At 44.8% G+C, this 22,446-nt stretch overlaps 1 protein-coding gene across 2 annotated transcripts in view; it reads right to left on the bottom strand.

Moving 5' to 3' along the window:
* Positions 1-22,446, bottom strand: part of LOC137412532 (protein lin-7 homolog C-like) — a 35,985-nt gene that overhangs the window by 4,558 nt on the left and 8,981 nt on the right. For both annotated transcript variants that reach the window (XM_078769817.1, XM_068097859.2), the window contains exon 4: positions 2,127-2,336. In XM_078769817.1, the coding sequence (XP_078625943.1) occupies positions 2,127-2,336 (210 nt within the window). The remainder of the gene's footprint in view (positions 1-2,126; positions 2,337-22,446) is intronic.

Below are 22,446 nucleotides of genomic sequence, written 5' to 3' on the forward strand. Positions count from 1 at the left end.
TTTTTCTATGCAGCGCTTTCGGAGATAGAGGTGCAAAGTTTTTCGGTTTTCCCAAGATGGCGGCCAAACCACGTGACCTATGACGTCATAATTATCATTTTTAAAAAATCTACAGGACGAGGTGCACCTTTGTGAAAAATTCCTGTCAATCGGACCAACGGTTGCAGAGCAAATCATATTTCTTTTGTGTGGACAAACAGACAGACAGACAAACGGACTCAAATGTAATACCCTCTCCTCTAGTGAGGGCAAAAACCCTGCTAAAGCCGATTCATGAACATTTAGAGTGGTTCAGCCAATAGCAATGCAGAATACCATAAACAAATGGACATCGTTGCTTGGATTGTCATCATTCCTGAATAGCAATTGCCGATTCACCATCAGTGGTGTTGTGATCTGACCTCCATCAAGTCCCTCTTTACGAGCACTCCCATGTGAGGGATTGGAAGTTTTTCTCTGGAATAAAATTTCCCCCAAGGCCGTCTTATTACACTGTGCTATTGAGCAGATGCAATTATAACTACGAGCAACGGTACCCGCCCTACGGACGGGGCTTCAATTGGGAGGCCCAAATGAAAAGGCAAAATATCAGAAATTGAAGGCTTTTTTATTTTAAACGATTCATATAAACATCCGTTGAATCATATCACACGCAAATCATCAAAATCTAAACAGTACATGGCGCCCATTTTGAAAAAAGATTGAATTCTGCAAAACGGAAGCGGCCGCTACACGTCTTTCTCAGTCGCACGTTTATGTGTGAAGAGTGCGTGCCGAATCTGTAACACAGAAGCGGCCGCTACACCTGTTTCTCAGTCGCTTTGCACACGCTGCCATGTTACTTCGGAGCCGCACGTTATTATCGGAAGAGTTCGTCAGGAGTCGATCTACTCTCTCCTGGTACGTATAATTTCAACAAAAGCCACATCACTGTTCATATCGGTAAATATTATTCCATCGTGTTTGGGAAAATTGGAAAACTGGAAAACTTGGAAAAACAATATAGCGTATTTTACTCCAGGGGGTCCCAGGATTACACACCCAAAATATCGATGCGATCAGTTCAGCCGTTTTTGCGGTATCTTCGAACAGACAGACAGACGGACATTTGGTGAATTGCAGTAAGATGGCACTGCGACTGCCGATGACTGCACTGAACCAGAGGTCAGAAATTGTAATCTAGAATTTGGTTACATGGAGCAGTAATGGAGTGGGTTGGTCCGAGATCGCCTTGTCGAACCCGAGCCATCTCACAATGAAAGTAGTGGTGTCAGGTGTGACACCCATAAAATGTCCAATCTCCCTCATGTTATCGATGGAATTGCTGATACTGCCAATACGAATACAACATTGATTACTGGGCCTGCCAAGGATGGTTAGAAGAGGGAGGGTTGGGTGGTTAGAAGAGGGAGGGTTGGGTGGTTAGAAGAGGGAGGGTTGGGTGGGAAGCTAGGAGAACAGGGCAAGCTTTGGCTGATGCATAGCTGAAATTTCACCATCGTTTACAATTTCCAATGAACTCTAAAGTCCGGATCCCAAGTAATGTAGTTCATTTTTACAATGCACGAGTCTTCCCTGATGTATTCTTGTTATCTTCTTCTCTCCCGTCCTTTTGTTTTTCTTCTGCTTCATATTCATGAAATGATTATTTGCTTGTAGGCAACCCTACTTAGCAGCTGTCATTGTTTTAATTTGCTTGTCTTGTTAAATGAATGCTAACCTTCGCAAAATTTTCTTGGGGGGGGGGGGGGGGGGAAGAAGGGTACAACTGCCATCCTCGACAGTGAAATGCAATTCAGACCTGTTTCACAAAAATAACGACATGGGAAGTGGTAGGGTGTATCATTTTTACGGTATAATTTCAGGGGTGTATCATTTAAAACTAGTCACCTTCAACTTCAGCGATGTGCAAGGCCGTTGTTTATCCAATAAGCATGATCAAGCAGATGCTTTTAACCCTGAATTATTAATGGATTAACGAGCTGAATGCACCAACTGCAATGGATCTGTTCAATTGACAGAAATATCACCAATACCAACAGATATGATAGCACAGTAATATGACTATTCCAACATACATGATGCAATCATAATATATTTCCGAAAACTAGTTTTGAGTAGCTTACCATGCCATTAACAGATAGGAGCTGGTCACCCCTCTTAAGTCCCCCATGGCGATCTGCCACTCCTCCAGGGATGACTCGGGAGATGTAGATGGGCGAATTCTGCTCTTTGCCGCCCATTATGTTGAAGCCAAGACCCTCATCAGTCTTGGGAAGCTCCACCACCCTGGGGTGAGCATGGCCCTCACTCGCTGCAAATGCAGCAACGGTGGCCTGTCGGGCGATCACAACTAGATTAATACCCAACAATGCTGCAAGTGATGCACACGCAGACCATTCGTTATAAATGTCAAGATGCTATGCCGATTATATCAATAATTCAATCCGAACAGTAAATGTTCATCGATAGCCAAGTCCTCCGAAACACCTAAAATAGCCGTGCATAATGACAACGACATAAAATGTACTTCTATTACCGAAAACATGACTAACTAGAACGGCACTTGGTCGAGAGCAAACCTCCGCCTGGTGAACAGTTTACGTTTTGTATCTCAGAGTAGATCAGAAAATCACAATACGGAATTTATATAACTAGTACACCCGTTCACTACGGTAGTGCTAGGAAGGGTCATTCTTCTCTGGGATATATAGATTACAGTAGATCTAACGTCGGGCCTCAATAACATTGGGGTGCGGGAGGGGGGTGAGGGGAGGGCGAGGGTTGTTCATTTACCAAGTTTCTTGTAGAGCACTCGCCAAGTGACTTAAGCATTTGAGTAAGCACAACATTCAAAACCGTTAAGGAACGGCTGGCTTGGCAAGCGCCAGCTAGCTGCTTGGAAACTGAACACACCCCGGGTTTCCTCCCTTTCAGTTTTGTGTTAAACAGCATTAGCGACTGTTTAAAGAGGTAATCGTACATGTTTGTGGTTTATAATAATGTTGCAGTTTTGTGAATAAAGGCAACCCCCCCCTATAGTTAGTTACACCACAATATGTAGCCTCCTATAGTTAGTTATTTTTTTATTAAATGTAAAGCATAGACCTTTCCAGTGTTAGTATGCGTTGAGGCAGGCAGGATGATAGTAGGCCTCGTTGAAGCCGAAAGTGCCTCGTCATGGGACTAGGCCAGGCCCTGCAGGCCCGTAGGAGGAGCAGTGAGCAACCAATGGGAGCTAAAGGGAGTGGCTGAGGCAGTGGCCAATGAGAGCTGCAACCAATGGGAGATAAAGGGAGTGGCCGAGGGTGACCAATGAGGGGCTGTCACGTCACGTGACCCCAAGCGGCCAATTGAGACCCACGGAACATTCGGGTAGGGTTTCGGGGGGTTATAAAACACGGCCCAGAACCTGCTAGACTCTCTCTCTGATGCGTGCGCTGGGCTCCTGCTATACTCTCTCGCTTGGCTCCTGCATACTGCACGCTCCTCTGGTTCCTGGTACATGTGCGTCATCGATCGCCGTCCCTGCCACGATCATCTCCGGCTGTTGGTGCCCTGGGGCTTTCGTCCCCAAAGCCCATTCACACGACCGAGCCCATCCGAACGAGCTGCATGAAGCGGCTGCGCTTCTTGCGCATTACCCTCTTCCCCCCCCCCCCCCCTTCCCCAAACGAATGAGGGCCCTTGTCTGGGGCCATAGGTAAGGCCGTTAAGATTCTTCGCTTTGTCCATGTTCTGTATATATCGTGAATAAATCCTGTGTTTGGTACTTCCAACCTGGCCGTCATTGTCCTTTCCCATATTGACCGAGCATCGCCCCGAATTAAAACCGCTCGATCGGGTTCGATATCCTAAACGGCGCGGATCACGCGACGCACAACCGCTCGGGCGTCAAGAATCAGCGCGACTCGTGCGGGATTCAGTCCCCGTTCTCACGGCTGCGTGTGTCCGAAGGTATTCCGGTTGTGACCGTTAACCCTTCCATGCGCGGCTGCGGGTTCGGCGGCTGGAGTTGCCTAGCAACCCATCGACCACGAGTTTAGTAGTTGTGGTTGTGGGGAGCAGGGCTTAAACCCCCCTTAGTACGCCGACGAACCCGGGATCTGCAACAATATTTTTACTTCTGGCAAGGGCCGGTGCTCAAAAAAGGACAAAAACGGCATGATAAGCTATTTATACACGTTAACACGGTGTTTGTTAAAGGACAAAACACACCTTGGCGAGGGAGAGATATTATTAGTATTATATAATAGAAAATATTATTAATAACATGAATATTATGCAATTATCACTAGTTTTGTTATTGGAAGCGTCCTTGGAAAAATGCCCTGATGAAGCTAAGTTACCACGGATATACACCTCAATACGCATCCCCATTGGCGGGGAAAACCTCTTTGGGGTAGGGGGCAAATGGATTCGCTACAACCTTCATTGTGACCACCTTCACCCTCTTCTGGTGAAATTGCCAAAATCAAGACTCTCTGCTCACCTTCACTCCTCTTTACCCCCGCCTCTGGAACAAACTCCCTCGCTCTCTTCAATCCCACTCCTCCCTCGATGTCTTTAAAACAGCTGTTCACCACCATCTCTGATCTTCCCCTATCCAAAACCTTGATCTTTTCTACCCCCGTTAACTCACCCCAAAACCACTTTTTTTTTGAAAATACCGACTTTTTTTCTTTCCTGGAAGTTCCAGCAAATCCATGTGTTTTATACTTTACCACCCCCCTCCCCATCCCCCGCCCCCGCCTTCCCATGCCTCCTCCGCCAAAGCCCTCTCCCTCCCACAGATCTTCCGTTGTCTGTTCTCTGCTGTTGTACTTGTGTGCTTCCCTCTCTCTCTCCCCATATTGTCTCCCGCTCCCTTTTTTGTATGTTTTGTGTGTCCATTCGTTGTTCTTTTTTTTGTGATTGATGTTAGCTCTTACACGAGCCTCGATCTTGTATACCAAAAAAAATAAAAAAAATAAAAATTGTCGTCCTGTCACATTTGGTTGAGATTGGATACGTAACGATGAAATATATCACGGTCAAAAATCATCAAACACCAAATTGCGTATTTTAGAATGACGTAGAAACATTCTTCACCAAAATTGAATCGATTCTTCCTTGTCACACACACAACCTGTCCAACATGTTTCATCCAAATAAATCCACAACTTTTTGAGATATATTGTTCACAAACGGACAGACAGCAGACAAACAAACAAAGACAAACAGGCAGACGTCATGCAGAGCACGATACTTGCAAAATCCACCCTCCTACCCCCGCTCCCCCCCCCCCAAAAGATTGCATTATTGATCCAGCAAATTGTCCATTTCATCAATATTAAAATTGACGATGTTGATCAAAGCTCAGGTCAATAGGATGAAAAGTGATGAAAATTAATGATTTTAGAAGTTTGACATAGAGTTGACCTTTGACCTTTTGACCTCACAATTACATGGCTTCCCAATTCAGTGAGGCACTATACAAATGCTATAAAATTTTCAAGTCATTTGGATGAAAATTGATGATTTTGGAACTTTTACCTTTTGACCTCAAAAATAGTTGCTTTTCCAATTTAGTGACTCAATATGCAAATGCTGCTCAATTTTCAAGTCAATCGGATTAAAAATGGCGATTTTATAAATTTGACCTCCAGGTGACCTAACCTCAAAATCAACAGGCTTCTCAATTCTGACGACCTCTACAACTTGAAGTTTCATGACGATTGGTTTAGAATTGTGACTTGTAGGCCAGTGACAGAGACAGACAGACAAACAAACAGAATAACAAACGCAACCAACCAATATACTTGAAAAATCTTGGATTTTGCAAGCAACAAACAGACAGACAGGGATGAAAACATAACCTCCATCCACCTTTGGTGGCGGAAGTAACTAGAGCGGCGCTCGGTAGAGCGCAAACCTCCGCCAGGTTGAACAGTTTACATTTTGTATCCCACCAATATCCAGGATCTGGATCTGGACCTGAACCAAAAATCTAGTCGGCTTGTTCTCGTCACCCACCCAACTCATCTACCTTGTTTTGTCAAAAGTAGTCACATCTTTTTGAAATATCATGAGATACATTTTTCAAGTACAGTCACGTGAAAAAGTAAGTACACCACATGTAAAGTTTTGATTTTTTCAACATATTTCAACATACAGCTATTTGATCTTCATTTCAACAATATTGATAGATAAAGGTGATATAATGTAACAAATATCATGAAACATTTAGATTTGGTCGTCCATTGTATAATTTAAATAAACATAAATGCAAATTTCGCATGTGGAAAAAGTAAGTACACCCTTGGCTCTAATAGGTGGTATTGCCCCCTTTGGCAGAAACAACCTCAAGTAGGCGTTTCTTATAACTGTCTACCAGTCTCTGACATCGACTGGGAGAAATTTTTGCCCACTCCTCCATTCAGAATTATTTCAGCTGTGCGATGTTTGAGGGGTTTCTTGCATGCACAGCTCGTTTCAAATCCCCCCACAACATCTCGATGGGATTTAGATCCGGGATTTGACTTGGCCATTCCAGAACCCTCCATTTCTTTCTTTTCAGCCATTCCTTGGTGGATTTACTGGTATGTTTAGGGTCATTGTCATGTTGCAAGGTCCACCTTCGGTTGAGCTTCAACTTTCCGACAGATGGCCTCACATTATCCTCAAGCACCCTCTGGTACAATGAAGAATTCATAGTGGATTATATGATGGTGAGCTGCCCAGGCCCTGATGCAGCAAAGCTGCCCCAAACCATAATATTTCCACCACCATGCTTTACAGTTGGTATCAGGTTCTTGTGGTCAAATGCAGTCTTTGGTTTTCGCCAAACATGTCTTCTGGTACTGTGGCCAAATAGCTCCACCTTTGACTCATCTGTCCAGAGCACATTGTTCCAGAAGTGCTGGTATTTGCCTAGGTGTTCATTGGCAAACTTTAGTCTTGCCCTGATGTTCTTTCTGGACAGCAAAGGTTTCCTCCTGGCACACCTCACATGTAGATCAAATTTGTGCAGCCTCTTTCTAATGGTAGACTCGTGCACTTTGACATCAACAGTGGCAAGAGCTACCTGTCGGTCCCGTGATGACATTCTGGGGTTCTTAGAGACTTCTTTCAGCATCTTGCGGTCTGCTCTCGGGCTGAACTTGCTGGGGCGGCCTGGCCTGAACAAGTTGGCAGTTGTTTGGAATCTTCTCCACTTGCAGATGATCTTCCGGACAGTCGAATGATTGATTTCAAATTGTTTGGAGATCTTCTTAAATCCCTTCCCAGACTCGTAGACATCTATAACCTTCTTTCTGAAGGCCTCAGAGAGCTATTTTGATCTAGGCATGGTGACACCGCACACTTCAACAACAAAGAGCAAACCAAACTAAATGTGTGAGGTTTAAATAAGACAGGTTCCTCCAAGATCCTGTCCAACGATGTTCTCATCATTTGCACCTGAGCTGGTGCACCTGATTCTAATTTTAGGTATTTGAAGTAGTGATAAATGTAAGGGTGTACTTACTTTTTTCACATGCAAAATTTGCATTTATGTTTATTTAAATTATACAATCGACTACAAAATGTAAATGTTTCACGATATTTGTTATATTATATCACCTTTATCTATCAATATTGTTGAAATGCAGATCAAATAGCTGTATGTTGAAATATGTTGAAAAAGTCAAAACTTTACATGGGGTGTACTTACTTTTTCACGTGACGTGACGTGACGTCACGACACGTCAAGTCACGACACGCACACACACCAAAAGTATGTGGACACCCGAACATCGAACATCTCATTCCAAAATCATGGGCATTAATATGAGTTGGTCCCCCCCCTTTGCTGCTATAACAGCCTCCTCTCTTCTATGAAGGCTTTCCACGAGATGTTGGAACATTGCTGCAGGGATTTGTTTCCATTCAGCCACAAGAGCATCAGTGAGGTCAGGCACTGATGTTTGGCGATTATGTCTGGCTCGCAGTCGGCGTTCCAATTCATCCCAAAGGTGTTCGATGGGGTTGAGGTCAGGGCTCTGTGCAGGCCATCAAGTTCTTCCACACCGATCTCGACAAACCATTTCTGTATGGAGCTCGCTTTGTGCATGGGGGGCATTGTCAAGCTGAAACAGGAAATGGCCTTCCCCAAACTGTTGCCACAAAGTTGGAAGTGCACAATCGTCTAGATTCTAGAATGTCATTGTATGCTGTTGTGTTAATATTTCTCTTCACTGGAACTAAGGGGCCGAGTCCGAACCATGAAAAACAGCCCCAGACCATTATTCCTCCTCCACCACCAAACTTTACAGTTGGCACTATGCATTCTGGCAGGTAGCGTTCTCCTGGCATCTTCCAAACCCAGATTAGTCCGTCGGACTGCCAGATGGTGAAGCGTGATTCATCACTCCAGAGAACGCGTTTCCACTGCTCCAGAGTCCAATGGTTGCGAGCTTTACACCACTTCAGCCGACACCTGGCATTGGACAATGGACATGGTGATCCTAGGCGTGTGTGCTTGTGCTCGGCCATGGAAACCCATTTCATGAAGCTCCCGACGAACAGTTGTTGTGCTGACGTTGCTTCCGGAGGCAATTTGGAATGTGGAGGTGAGTGTTGCAACCAAGGACAGACGATTTTTATCCGCTACGCGCTTCAGCACTCGGCGGTCCCGTTCTGTGAGCTTGTGTGGCCTACCACTTGGCGGCCGAGCTGTTTTTTCTCTGAGACGTTTCGACTTCACAATAACAGCACTTAGTTGACCGGGGCAGCTCTAGCAGGGCAGAAATTTGACAAACTGACTTGTTGGAAAGGTGGCATCATATGTCAGTGCCACGTTGAAAGTCACTGAGCTCTTCAGTATGACCCATTCTACTGCCAATGCTTGTCTATGGGGATTGCATGGCTATGTGCTCGATTATATATACCTGTCAGCAAAGGGTGTGGCTGAAACAACCGAATCCACCAATTAGAAGGGGTGTCTGCATACTTTTGGTCATGTGGTGTAAATATAGTTTTTGGCCTGGTCTCTCAATGGTTAAGAATCACTTATGTAAATGAATAAAAATGGCATGTGGATTTGGATCTTCACCAAAATTGAATCCAATCACCCTCATCAGACACCTAACTTGTCCACCAAGTTTTGTCCAAATCTTTCCATAACTTTGAGATATCCTGCTCATAGAGAAACAGCAAGGGGTGAAACCATAACCTCCGTCCACCTTTGGTGGCGGAGGTATCAAGGATATCGGCTGGGTGTGCGAGCGACAAATTCGATTGGTCCTGATGACGTAAAATGCCATAACATTTTGTACAAGTCCTGCGAAACGGAAGGATTTTGAAAGGCCCACAAAGCCGATTTGGGTTCTCCAGTGTTCAAGTATATGACACAATTGAAATAAAATAAAGATTTTAAAGGGTGTAGAAAAAAAAAATTGCAGGCGTTTTCTGCAGTTGATGCAGCGTCTTCCACCACCTTATCTAACACGTTACATTCGTTACTTGTGCTGGATTTTTTTTTGTGTGTTTGTTTGTGTCCTTTATGACGTCCTGAAAAACATCAAGTTTCCTGTTTGGAATTATTTTAAATTTTGTTTAACTGACAGACAGGCAGACAGACAGAGTAAGAACATTATCTCACTCCTGTCTGTGCACATGCGATCGGGACAAATTCAGAGCCAAAGTACTGCTAAACTACAGGTTTGTTTTCCAATTCATGTTCAAAATACTATTTTTAAAGTGAAGTTGTTCCTCGTGTTACGTGCTCCTCCCCAAACCCCCTGGTCACGGTGTACCTCCGAGCCCCGAGAGGAGTCACGGCAGAAAGATGTGTTATTCTGTGTCAACGATCAATGGTGAAACCACACCAATTGTTACCAACAAACAAATATTGTATTAAGGTCACACAAGAATAACAGGACAACAACAATAGTAATCAAATGTACAACAGGGTGGAGCTTATTTTTGAACTTTTGAAATATGATCTTCTTACCTCTCAATTTGTTCCTATATAAGAAATAAAAATTCAGGCAAAATATGAGCACAATTGAACAATATTTAGGGGTAGCTCAATGATGGTAAAGTTTCTGATACCCCAAAGCTGCGGCCGCCCTTTTATTTCGCATACTACTGATAATAGATTAATTCTGTTGATAAATTAAGAACCCAATTTTAACTACTAAGTAAATTGACACTCTCTCCTATCATCATACAACATGCAATCATTGTGGTAAAATTAATTACTGGGAACACAGATAAAACCTTCAAGTTATAAAACTCTGTGCTCCATGAAATAAATAATTACAGTAGTAATATGTACATTGTACATACACAATATCTGTTATAATAAAAGAGTAAAATGTTCGTTGAGCTAGAGTCTGCTAGACAATAAATGCTAAAATGAGATGTAGTGCTGACCTGGGAACGCTTATCACCATAGTATCTAAAAGTAAACACTGTACATAGGTGTATCACAGAACACTATTTGAAAATAAAAACGAAGTTATCACAGGCTTTGCAGAGAATCAGACACAATGGGTGTATAAACATGGTATAATATTATCACAGATTATAGAAGCATAATCATTGTGGTTCAACTGGTTCATATCTATTATCCAACCAATCATCCGAATCCCATTGTTTTTCTGATAAATTGATAATGCAAATTTTCCATGAATTTATATTCCAGACATGTTCAGACTTGTTTACTGTTTGGACTCAATGGACTGACTATGCTGACTATGCTGACTAAGCAACAGCTGCAACACTGTTGCAGCAGTATGTTTGTGTAATTGCTTGAGGAATTGTGCTCACTGCTCAATTATTAATAGAACTGTTTGAATTTTCTTGATTCTTAATTTCTTAATGCTATGTTCTATTTCTTTCAGATTCATATCTGATTGAAAATGTCATCTGTGGAAAAAGCAATAAGATCTCAAACCAAGTTGTATCTCCTTGGCGACTGACTGAATTAAGTGGCAGCAAGTTGCCATCATTGCGTATGGCTCTTGGATTCTTCCTACATCACCATTTCGATCTGAAGGAGACCGTAAGACAATCGTCGGATGTTACCATCACGGAAATAGCTAACTTTTGGAAGAAAGCTAGAATCCCGATGAGAGCTCATCAAAACTGCCAAACCAAGCTTGAGCAGACATTTGAAGAATGGCGTCTTCTGAAAAAGAACAAAGCGCGAACGTCACCAACTCAACTCGCGAGAGAGTCGGCTTTTGTTTCCAGGCTTGAAGACCTTTTTGACGTCGCTCACGCTGATGCTCTGACCAATACGTCAGTATTACAAGAAGACAAGGATTTCTTGTTAGCCCAGCGAGAAAAGGGAAGAAGGGGGTCGCTGGCTGGAGTAGATGTAAAGCTTGCTGCGAAGGAGAAAACGGCGTCCAAAAGAGAGGAGGAAATGCTTGCCAGGCGATAGCGAATGGAGCAAATGAAACAGTTAGCAGCTTCTACAGCTGAACTGATTTCATCTGGTTCTGAATCTGAAAACAGCTCAGCAGAAGATAGTGAAAAGATGGAAACTGAGGACAATGCAAGTGAGGGAGCTGCTGGAGGCATCACATTTCAGACACGAAAAAGAAAGAGGGGGCAAAAAACTGTCGTTACTGAAGAACTCGCAGCCGCTCTAGATCGCACAAAAGTGTCAGACCGCAAAGCCGTTTTTGTTATAGCAGAAACTGCCAAAAGCTTGGGACAGAACATTGATGAACTTGCTCGAAACAGAGACTCAATTCGCCGACAAAGAGTACAACACCGAGTCCAGAGATCTGCAAATATAAAGGCGGAGTTTCAGGGTAACGTTCCCCTTGTTGTTCACTGGGACGGCAAACTGATCCTTGATCTAATTGGAAAAGAGAAGGTTGATCGCCTGCCAGTATTGGTTTCAGGGAAAGGAGTTTCTCAGCTACTCACAGTTGCCAAGCTTCCATCTGGAACAGGCGAGGCTCAGGCTGCTGCTGTCTTTGGAGCCATTGAAGACTGGGGCGTAGCCGACAGCATCCGAGCTATGCGTTTTGACACGACCAGCTCAAACACTGGTCGGATCGCTGGTGCCTGTGTCCTCCTAGAGCAGAACCTTGAGAAGGAGCTCTTGTCACTAGCTTGCAGGCATCACATTATGGAATTGATAATTGGTGGTGTTCCAAGTGTGTATGGGATTGGGAGCCAAATCTTCTCCCGAGGTTACACTCTTCAAACGCTTCCAGGAATACTGGGGATTCATAGACATGGCCAAGTATGAACCAGGGATTGCAGCTGATGACGTGGCAAGTCTAGTGGAAGACATAAAGCAAGGCACTATCGATTATGCCAACAAGCATCTTGAACAGAGTCAGCCGAGAGATGATTATAAAGAATTCTTGGAACTTGTGATTGTCTTTCTCGGTGCTGCTCCTGCCAGAGGAGTGCGATTCATGTCACCCAGAGCAATGCACCACGCCCGCTGGATGTCCAAAGTAATATACTGTCTCAAGATCTGGATGTTCAAGGCTCAATTCAAACTGACTCCTGCAGAAAAGAGAGGATTACGTGATGTGTGTGTATTCACAGTACGTGTCTACCTGACAGCCTGGATCTCTGCACCTCAAGCATCAGGTGCTCCTTACAGTGACCTGCTGCTGCTGAAGTCACTGCTTGAATACTCATAAATCCATCCAGCCATCTCAAAGTCAACATCACGCAAGTTTTCCAATCACGTGTGGTACTCGTCACAGGAACTTGTTAGCTTGGCTTTCTTCGACAGTCGGGTCAGTTCGGCAACCAAGAGACTGATGGTGAGTGCCATGAAGAATGAAGAAGACCAAGATCAGGATCATTCCAAGCGAATCACTGTTGCTCTTGATTCATTCAAGGACAAGAACTTGGAAGATTTCGTCACAGCAAGGTCAATGAAACTTCTGCGAATGATGGAACTTCCAGATGGATTTCTCGTGGTTGATCCGGACTTGTGGGATGACAGAGACGACTACAAGCAGGCTGCAGAAACAGTCAACTCTCTAAAAGTTGTCAATGACTACGCTGAACGTGGAGTAGCACTCATTCAGGAGTACAGTGGGTTGATAACCCGCGATGAAACTCAGCTGCAATTCCTGCTGCAAGTTGTCGAGGACCATCGCAGAATGTACCCTGATAGCAGAAAACATACACTGTCCGGGATGCCATGAAAATAATAAATTTGGGGTTTGCTGGACATTGTCAGACTGATACTATGAACTCTGTCAGAAACTGAACAAAGAATTCACTATTAACGTGTTCAAAAATAAATACTGTGTTCAAGTGTGTTGTTTAAAATAAATTAAGATATAGTCTGATATACTCGTAATTCGTTGAATTTTTATAATTTTCATAATCTTTGCGGCCCTTGAGCTACCCCTAAACATAATAATTTAGTGCTCAAACTTTTTATACAGTGTTTCTATATTATATGGAACAGATTAAGGGGGTAAGACTTTCAAAAATAAAAATCTAGGTTTTTAAAATTTTTTAAGCTCCACCGTAATGTACAACCAATATATATTTCCTATGATGGTACCATCAGGCTCGTACAATATAACTCACTGTGCTCCAAGTGAGCGAAAAGAAGAACCTTCCCAATGTCTATTCCGGCATCAAGCCAAAGTCGTATTCCGGCATCAAGCCAAAGTCGATCCACTCCAGTGATCGTCCGTACGATGTCGTATCGAGACCAGAATCCTGTTCGGATGACGGTCACAGTCACACGGCCAAAGCTGCGTAAAGGTGCCTTCAAGGCGACTGGGAAATCACACCCTCAGGTATGGACGTTCCACGGCTCCAAATTGGCGAACCGCAGATTTCGCACTCAAAAGCCGCGTTACACACGCACACCAGATTAACGTCTGAATGTGGGTAAAATGGTTGAAGCAAGATGAAAAACCTTGAGCGAAGCGCAAGTCCTGTGCGAGGTAAAATGGCCAACGGCCCGTTCTCGTGGCATAACGGCAATCCAACGATTCTCCTCGGAATCGACCGCAAAACCTGTCACGCAGGTTTATCTGTCACAGCGATGACAACTCTGTCGCAGGAATCCCTTTCCCGGGAAACCCAAAGTTCACTCGTGACTCTCGTTCGCCAACGTTCGCTCCAGACTTCAAAGCAGCTCGGCTTTCTTGTCGAACTCACTCGCTCCGCCTTCTCTCTCTCCTCTTCCTCGTCCTCCGGTTCCGGTTTCATTTAAAACATTAACTTTTTTACCTTTTGAAACTCGTAATCTCATTTTCCCTTAAACGACAACAATAATAGCACATGGAATCAAAAATGTTTACAGTGGATGAAAACCACAACAACGGAAGTGACGAATCCGTAACACTCGATCATAAACTGACATTTGTAGAAAGACAAAGTGAACCAATTGCTTAACCCTTCTCTTTGTGTGCGTGGGGAAATCTATCCCAACGACCGCAATGCCAGCTGGATGAGGGTTGGCTCTGCAACACCCAGCAATGGTACTGTTGCTCCGGCCTCTTCTCCACTTTGGGGGTCTAATCCAATCGATAAACTTCTCAACCCAGATCTCTGTCAACTGGGATATCTGCAACTGCCAAGCCCTCTCTCTCTCCTGGAACAACAGACTTCTTTTTTTTTCTTCTTTTTTTTTGTATACTGAATCGAGGCTCGTGAAAGAGCTGACATTTACTTCACAAACAAATCAACCAGACAAACAAAATATATAAAAAGAGGGAGCGGAAGACAGGAGAAGGGGAAGCACACAAACACTTGAGGGCACACAACATTTAAGAGCAGGGAGATGTGTGGGAGGGAGAGGGCTTGGGGGGAGGGGGGTGGCAGAAGTATCAAACACAAGGACACCAAGGACTTCCAGGACAGAAGTTGGTATTTCAAAAAAGTGGCATTGGGGTGAAATTAGCGGGGATAGAAAAGATCAATGTTTTGGATGAGGGAAGATAAGAGATGGTGGTGAACAGCTGTTTTAAAGACTTGGAGGGTGGAGTGGGATTGAAGAGAGTGAGGGAGTTTGTTCCAGAGGCGGGAGAAAAGAGGAATGAAGGAGTGAAGGTGAGCAGAGAGTCTTGATTTTGGCAGTTTAACCATAAGAGGGTTGCAGGCAGATCTTGTGCGACCTGTAGGAATATTTGCTGGACAGAGCCCAGAGAGAGCTGGGGTGGCAAGGCCAGAGAGGAGTCGGTAGAAGACGGAAAGACCACCAACCTGCCTGCGGTGAGTGAGTGAGAGGCCCTTGGAGTTAGCTTCATCGCGGGAGATTCCAATGATTCTGAATGCTTTGGTTTCAACAGCGTGAAGACGTGCTAGGTGTGAGGCAGGTGACCCAGCCCAGAGGGGAGAGCAGTATTCCATTGAGCTGCGGATGAAAGCCTTGTATGTGGTGAGGAGCTCAGGTGTGCCAAGGAAGGACTTCGCACGACGGAGGATGCCCAGTCGGCGACTGGCTTTGGAGGCCAGATTTGAAATGTGGTTTTCTCAGGAAAGATCATGGCAGATAGTGAGACCCAAAAGCTTGAGTGACAGAACTTCTTGGAGAGGATTATTCAGAGAAAGTGGATGGGAGGGTTGTCCAGTCGGTCTTTTCGGAGAGACATCGTAAGAGTGTGAGATTTGTCAGGATTGAAAGACATGTTCCACTTGTATGCCCAGTCTGTGATTTTGTCCAGGTCTGCAGAGAGTGAGGAGGCTGCAGACTGCCGATCTGAGGGATGAAGAATGGAGCGACAGGGAGTAGAGTCATCAGCAAAGAGATAGAGAGGATTTTCAAGAGAGTCAGAGAGATCATTGATGAAGACCAGAAAAAGCACAGGGCCCAGAACACTGCCTTGGGGAACTCCAGCCTGAACAGGAAGAGGAGATGAGAGAAACCCATTCAGGGCCACACGTTGACTACGACTAGAGAGGAAGTCCGCCAGCCATGCATGGAGATTTCCATGGATACCAAAAGAGGAGAGTTTGGTGAGCAGAGCGGGGTGCCAGACCGTATCGAAGGCACGTGATATGTCAAGGGAGACAGCTCTAATTTCCTGTTTGGCATTGAGGACCTCCATCCATTGTTGAGAAAGCAGAAGCAGCATGTCCAGAGTAGAGTGACCAGATCTGAAACCAAATTGATGATCAGAGATCAAGCCATTGGAGAAGAGGAAAGATTTCATATCTGAAGCAATGATTGATTCCATGACTTTGCTGATAATTGGGAGAAGGCTGATTGGTCTGGAGTTGCTGAGATCTGTTTTTGCACCTTTTTGTGCAAAGCGGTGATGTTGGCAGATTTCCAAGCAGATGGCAGATGACCTGGAGCAAAAGAGAGGGTGAAGAGAACAGAGAGAGGGAGTGAAAGAGCAGAAGAACAGGCTTTTAGGACCAGTGGGCTGATGCCGTCAGGTCCAGTTGCAGAATCAGAGTCGAGGGTTGACAGAAACTTTTCCACCTTGTCAGGAGGAAAGGACACAGAGTCCAGGAGCAGCTGGGTATGACTGGGTACGGTGGGTACAGAGAGGGATGGGTTTGGGACACAAGATTTAGAGGCAAACACAGAGTTGAGGCATTCAGCTTTTTCACGTGAGGAATCAGCCGTGTGGCCGTTTGAGGTGAGGGAGGGGATGGAGGGGGAACAAACACCAGAAACAGATTTGACCAGACACCACCAGGATTTGGAAGAGGGAGACAGATAAGAGAGTTCTGTCCTGAGAACGGAGAGATATTGTTTCCTGGCTCTCCTGAGGGTGGACACACACTTGTTTCGGGCTTTGTGAAAGGAAATGAGATTTCCTTCCGTTGGCCGACGCGACTTGGCATTTAATATGGAATATATTTTTTATTCTTGACTTGGGTTTACTTTCTGAACTCAGTATATCAATCTGGTGAGTTTCTTTTACGCTTCGTTGATTTCTTTGTCAAAAGAACCATGTCACTGATTGTCTGTCACAGCAAGAAGTCAATAACAGGATTATATCACAGGTGGCGTGACAAATTGTAAGGACAGGTACATTTGACGATTGGCTTCACAATCGGGTATATAAGGGTTGTTGGTTCTGTATTAGTGGAAAACAACTGCTGCACATCTACAAAAGTTATTGCCGCTTCCTCTGGAGATGGTCTGTCAACTTGACAATGCTGTTTGTCATGGAGTGGTGGCTTTACGAAATTCCGGCATGAAACAGCGTGCTATTGCTTGGCAGTATGGCATGAGGTACTTCATACTGACATAGTGACAAGGTCAGGTGTCAAAGATCCTGAAACGAAATGCTCAGAGGGGTGTCCCTACTCCAATACCGAGACCAGGACGTCCCCGCAGAATCACAAGGAGAGATGATCGCCAGCTGCACCGGTTAGTCTGCAATGGCCGTACCAAGTCAGCTAATCGGCTTAGGGCTGAGTGGCAGCAACTGACAAATGTGCCTGTATCCAGAAGGCTAGTCAACCAACGACTGGTTCAAGCAGGCTATCGTGCCAGGCGTCCCCTGAGAAAGCCACGCCTGACCAGACAACACAGCCAGCGCCGATTGCAATGGGCCAGAGAGCACCGTTAATGGCAGCCAGGACAATGGAATCACGTGATCTTCAGTGACAAGTCTAGATTTCTGGTCTATCGTCAAGATGGCCACGTCCGAGTAGGCAGACAAGTGCATGAAGCCTACAACGAAGATTGTATAGTGCCAAGAGTCCAAGCTGGAGGTGGTGGGGTGACCCTTTGGGCTGCTTTTCATGCAGGGGGCAAAACTGACCTGGTTGTTCTGAATGGAAACCTGAACCAGTTCAAGTACAGGGCCATTCTGGAAGAAACATTGCTTCCATTTGCTCATGCAGCCTTGAGGAAACTTTGTCTTCCAAGATGACAATGCATGGCCTCATCATGCTCGCATGATCCAACACTTTCTTGTTGACCGTGGTGTCGAGCATTTGGAGTGGCCTGCCATGTCCCCGGATATGAATCCGATTGAGAACTTGTGGGCAGAATTAACACGTCAAATCGACAACTTGGTCCAGCAGCCTACCTCTGTGCATGAATTGCAGCAGGCTATTGTCACTGCATGGCAAGCGATTCCTGTCCAAACCTTGACAAATCTCGTGAACAGCATGCCTCGACGTGTACGTGCTCTCCTGAATGCTCGTGGGGGTTACACGGAGTACTGAACTGTAATTTTACTGTCCGTAATCCCAGTCACGATTTAACTTTTGTTTTTGTTGAAATTTTTTTTGGCTCATGTGTAAAATAAAGAGCTAGTTCTGGAAAACGTACAGAAGTTTAACACAGTACTGTCCGTGAATTGATTTCGATATCAGTTTACATCACTTTCAAGGATCAATTTATTTGCTTTGAAATGTCAAATGTGGTTTTTGTTTCTTTTAACGGTCACATTAACAAAATCTAGAATAATTTCAACATAATTCCAATGAACTTTTGGTTCTAAGTCATCTTGAAAAGTAAGTTCACCCCCACAAAAAAATATTCCATATTAAATGCCAAGTCTGTAGTTGTTGATGTTTAGTATGCAGCCTGTGGCTTATGGTTGCATCATTTTTCTGGAAGTGTGTTTGTGCCACTGATGAAGTGCCCCAATTACCAGTGAGCTGGTACTCATTTTGCCGACCTTGGAAGGATGACAGGCCGAGTTAACCCCCCTGGCGTTAATTCAACGATCGACCAGGATTCAAACTCAGGATCCTAGGATCCCAAGCCAGCACCCTAACCGTTAAGCCAACACCAGGCTCCTGGACCTGGCAATGACCAACGTTCCATAAAACCTGTTAAAATCCAAATCTCCCTGGGTTTTGTTGTGGAACTACCACAGTGCCAGAGGGTCTGGATGTTCGCTCGAGGTGACTGGCAGGGACTGCAATCTGTCCTCGAACAAAATAATTGATTTTTCTATCTCCTCTGCATCTGATATGGACTCCATCTGGAAATAACTTCACAAAACCTGCTTTGTCTTACATAAGCTTATCCCCATTTTTCTGGAGCTTGGAGGTGCCATCTCTTGACCCTGGCACAATGAATCCTGTAGCAGGCGGTTGCTATAAAGCAGCATGCTTTCTCACCATAGAAGGCCAACATGACTGCAAGGCTTGTAACAAATGTTTTCATCTTGAGAAAACATCATCTGGCTAACCTTAAAGCTGAACCCAATAACCTGCCTCTCCCCAAAGCACTGGCGACACCTTTTTAAATCTCTTTCGTGTCTGCTCTTCTATCTCAATACAGACTCTGCTCGAAATAAGGCAGAATGTCTTCGCTCTGTGTTTGCCTTTAAAGCATGTGTGCTCAACCCATCTCTCCCTGTCCCCCACCTTGCCCCAAGTGCCTACGTCACTGAAAAGGTATAAAAGGTTCTCTATAGGCTTGAATAAGCCTCAAAGGTCCCATAGTGCCTGTCTTCTCAAATCCTGCAGTGCTGTCCGTGTTTTTCCACTGCCTTCTCTCTTCAGCCTCCTACTGTCTGCTAGGGAAATGACGAAGATCATTGCCAAAACGAGAAGGGTGCAAAGATCAATCTCCTCACTGACAGACCAGTAAGCAGACTCCCAATTTTAAAGAGAAGTCCATGTTCTGAAATCCTGTTCTGCTGCTCTTGCCATCTCCAGTCTGCCCACATCAATCCCAATAACAAGGAGTGGGAAAAACAGATCCTCTCAAATATAGGCCAATTAGCTTAAATTACAAGCAGTCATGGAATCTATCACTGCTGATCTCGTCTTTCCTAGTTTCAAATAGCTCATTCTCTGACAATTGGTTCCGATTCTGTCCCGGCCATTTGACTTTGGACATGCTGCCGATTCCCTCAGAAATGGATGGAGGCCCAAATTCTCAAAGAAGAGGATGGATAGTCTCCCGGGACATCTCAGATATTCAGTCTGCCAAGTCAAGCTCGCTGCCTGCAACGTGCAAAGCCAGCTTCAACCAGACTGACTTCCTCCATCAGTGGTCAACACATTGATATCAATAGAAATCCCTCCCCTCAGCTCCTAACACCTTCTAGCGGAAGCTAGAGTACAACAAGGCAGTATCTTGGGCCCAGTCTTGTTCCTCATCTCCATAAACGATGACTCCAGTGCTCCGGAACCCCTCCTTTTGTAGTTGGATCAACTCGGTCATCTATTTCCACTATGTTCCTCATTTTTATCTCGACCTTTTGTTTTTGATTATTAAACCACCTGTCCTCCATTCCAGCTCCTACTCTCAGCCTGAAGACTCCCCCACCAGCTCTTCAAGGATGTCCATGTAATTTGTGCATGCTGCTGCTTATTCTTTCTCCACAATAGTGGAGGCCCTTAATCTTAGGGTGGTTGCTCTGGAAATATCTAAGGATTCCAATAAATCTTGCACCCCACTCTGCTTATCAAGTTTTCAGCCTGTCAGATCTGATGAATTGTACAATACTCTATCCAGAGCTTTGGTGCTGCCGAAGCAGTTTCTTGGCACGGTTATTATGCTGGATGTATGCCAGCAGTCAGTCAGGGCAGGAATTTGGAATTAGTTCATGGGCTTACTCTTCACGAAGAACACCGTGGGATCTTTAACGTCCTCCAACAAATACCGGCCGATGGAATACCAAGTTTAAAATCTATCCAAGGGAAGGCGCACACAATGCCCCTGCCCTGCGAGACACCAGGATGGCAGTTTAACGGGGTCAGGATTCAAACTTAGGCTAGACAGCTCAGACGTGAGCTTGCATACCTCTATCTCGGCAGCCCTGTCTGTGGTATCTAGGGCACCATAATATGTGGCTTGCCAAGAATGGTTTGTCATACACGTATGGTACAGTACTCCATCCCACTGATAGGAACACACCAGCTATGCCACTCCCTGCTGATCAGGAATAGATTAGATATTGGTTCTGACAAAAGGAACATGCCTTTTAATCCGATCAATTCTCAAAATCTCACTCCGTCGTTCTGGAAAGATCGTCAAACCAACCCATGTATCTTTATGCATGGTCAGCAATTGAAAAGTTCAGGATCTTCAACTCATATCCCTCAACCTCAGCTATGACCTCTCTTGGGCTGACTATATGGCAAAGCTAGCCTCCAAAGCCGGCCACAGAAAGGATATACTCCATCATTGTTTGAAAAATCAGAAGTACTTCCAGCCCATGTATGGCCTTTGACCCATATCTCAATTAAGTACTACTCTTCCCTATGCGCTGGCACCCCAGCATCACATCTGTCTCTCCGATAATCTGTGGAATCTAAAGCTCTCGACATTATTTCAGATTCCCAAGATGAGGCCAAAGCACAATGCTCCCACACCACAAGCAAGTCGGTGGTCTCCCATATTTGGTACAACCTCATCAGTTCTAACTCCTTCTGCACTCAGACCCTCACCAGATCCTCCAGGACCCATATGGAAGCCCTTTCACGTGAAACTCTCAAAAATCCTGGCTTATGGCCCACCTCGACTCTCTCGTTCCTCTTTTCTCCTGTTTGTCGAACCAGCTTCCTGACGACGTTCAATTCCACCCTTGCTTCTAGTGCTTCAACATTTAAGTTGACACATCATACTGGCAGTATCTTTCGTGAAGAGTAGGCAAGTTATCACCATCACCCTGGGCAAACTCCAAATCTGTTCTAGTTGTGCCAGAGGGCCCAGTGCCAGAGGAGCCTGCAGGCAGTTCTTGGAACAAAAAAAAAATTTCGACCAAACTTCCTTCTCTGCCAATCCCACAAGAATATGTGATTCATATTGAAGTAATACTAGTGGAGATCATGGTCAAGATTTCTCCTTCCGCTCTTTCAACCATCCAAACCTCCAAGGCTCGTCAAGAATGCACACTTCTTCCATCAAACCCCTTCCTTGTTAAACTTACAAATCCAGACTTGCTGCTAACCTCGACTCCTTTGTTCGTCTTTTCTTCTGCTTGTGGAACCACATTCCCGAGGGATGAAAACAATGGGAAACAATCAAGATGGCAGTGCGTCTCCATCTCTACCCATTATCTTTTTATCTTCCATTAACCCTCCACCATCCAAGCACTCTTACACTATAACTACCATGTTTTTCTTCCATTTATTACCTTACCTGTCTGCTCTTTCATGAGCTTAAATTATTTGTAAAATAAAAATGTATTGCATCATTTCCTGTTGGCCAATGACTGCCTAAGCTGCCCGCCAACTTTACGGAATGCAGTTGGGCATTTGATCAAATGTTTTATGAGGTAAAGTTTCGTGTGCAGATTGATGGAAACAAATCGAGTTGTTGAACTTACAAATAACACGGACAAGTCATTATCTCTCGTATACAACTCTATCAATCTTCTTTTGTATGCAGCCCAAGGCTGCGGGGTAGCATCATTGGCTGAGGATGTGCTGCCGATGCAGTGCCCCCCTGTATGTTCGAGCACGAACTTGTAATTTGTTCAGGGTGCTGGCGATAGCTTGCCTACTCTTCATGAAGAACACCGTGGGGTCGGTGAACACTAATGCCAGCAGATGGGTAGCCCAGTACAACGTCCATCTGAGGGACGGCACACA

Source organism: Myxine glutinosa, chromosome 1 (genome assembly GCF_964187855.1).
Source record: "Myxine glutinosa chromosome 1, kmMyxGlut1.1, whole genome shotgun sequence".
Classification (NCBI taxonomy): domain Eukaryota; kingdom Metazoa; phylum Chordata; class Myxini; order Myxiniformes; family Myxinidae; genus Myxine; species Myxine glutinosa.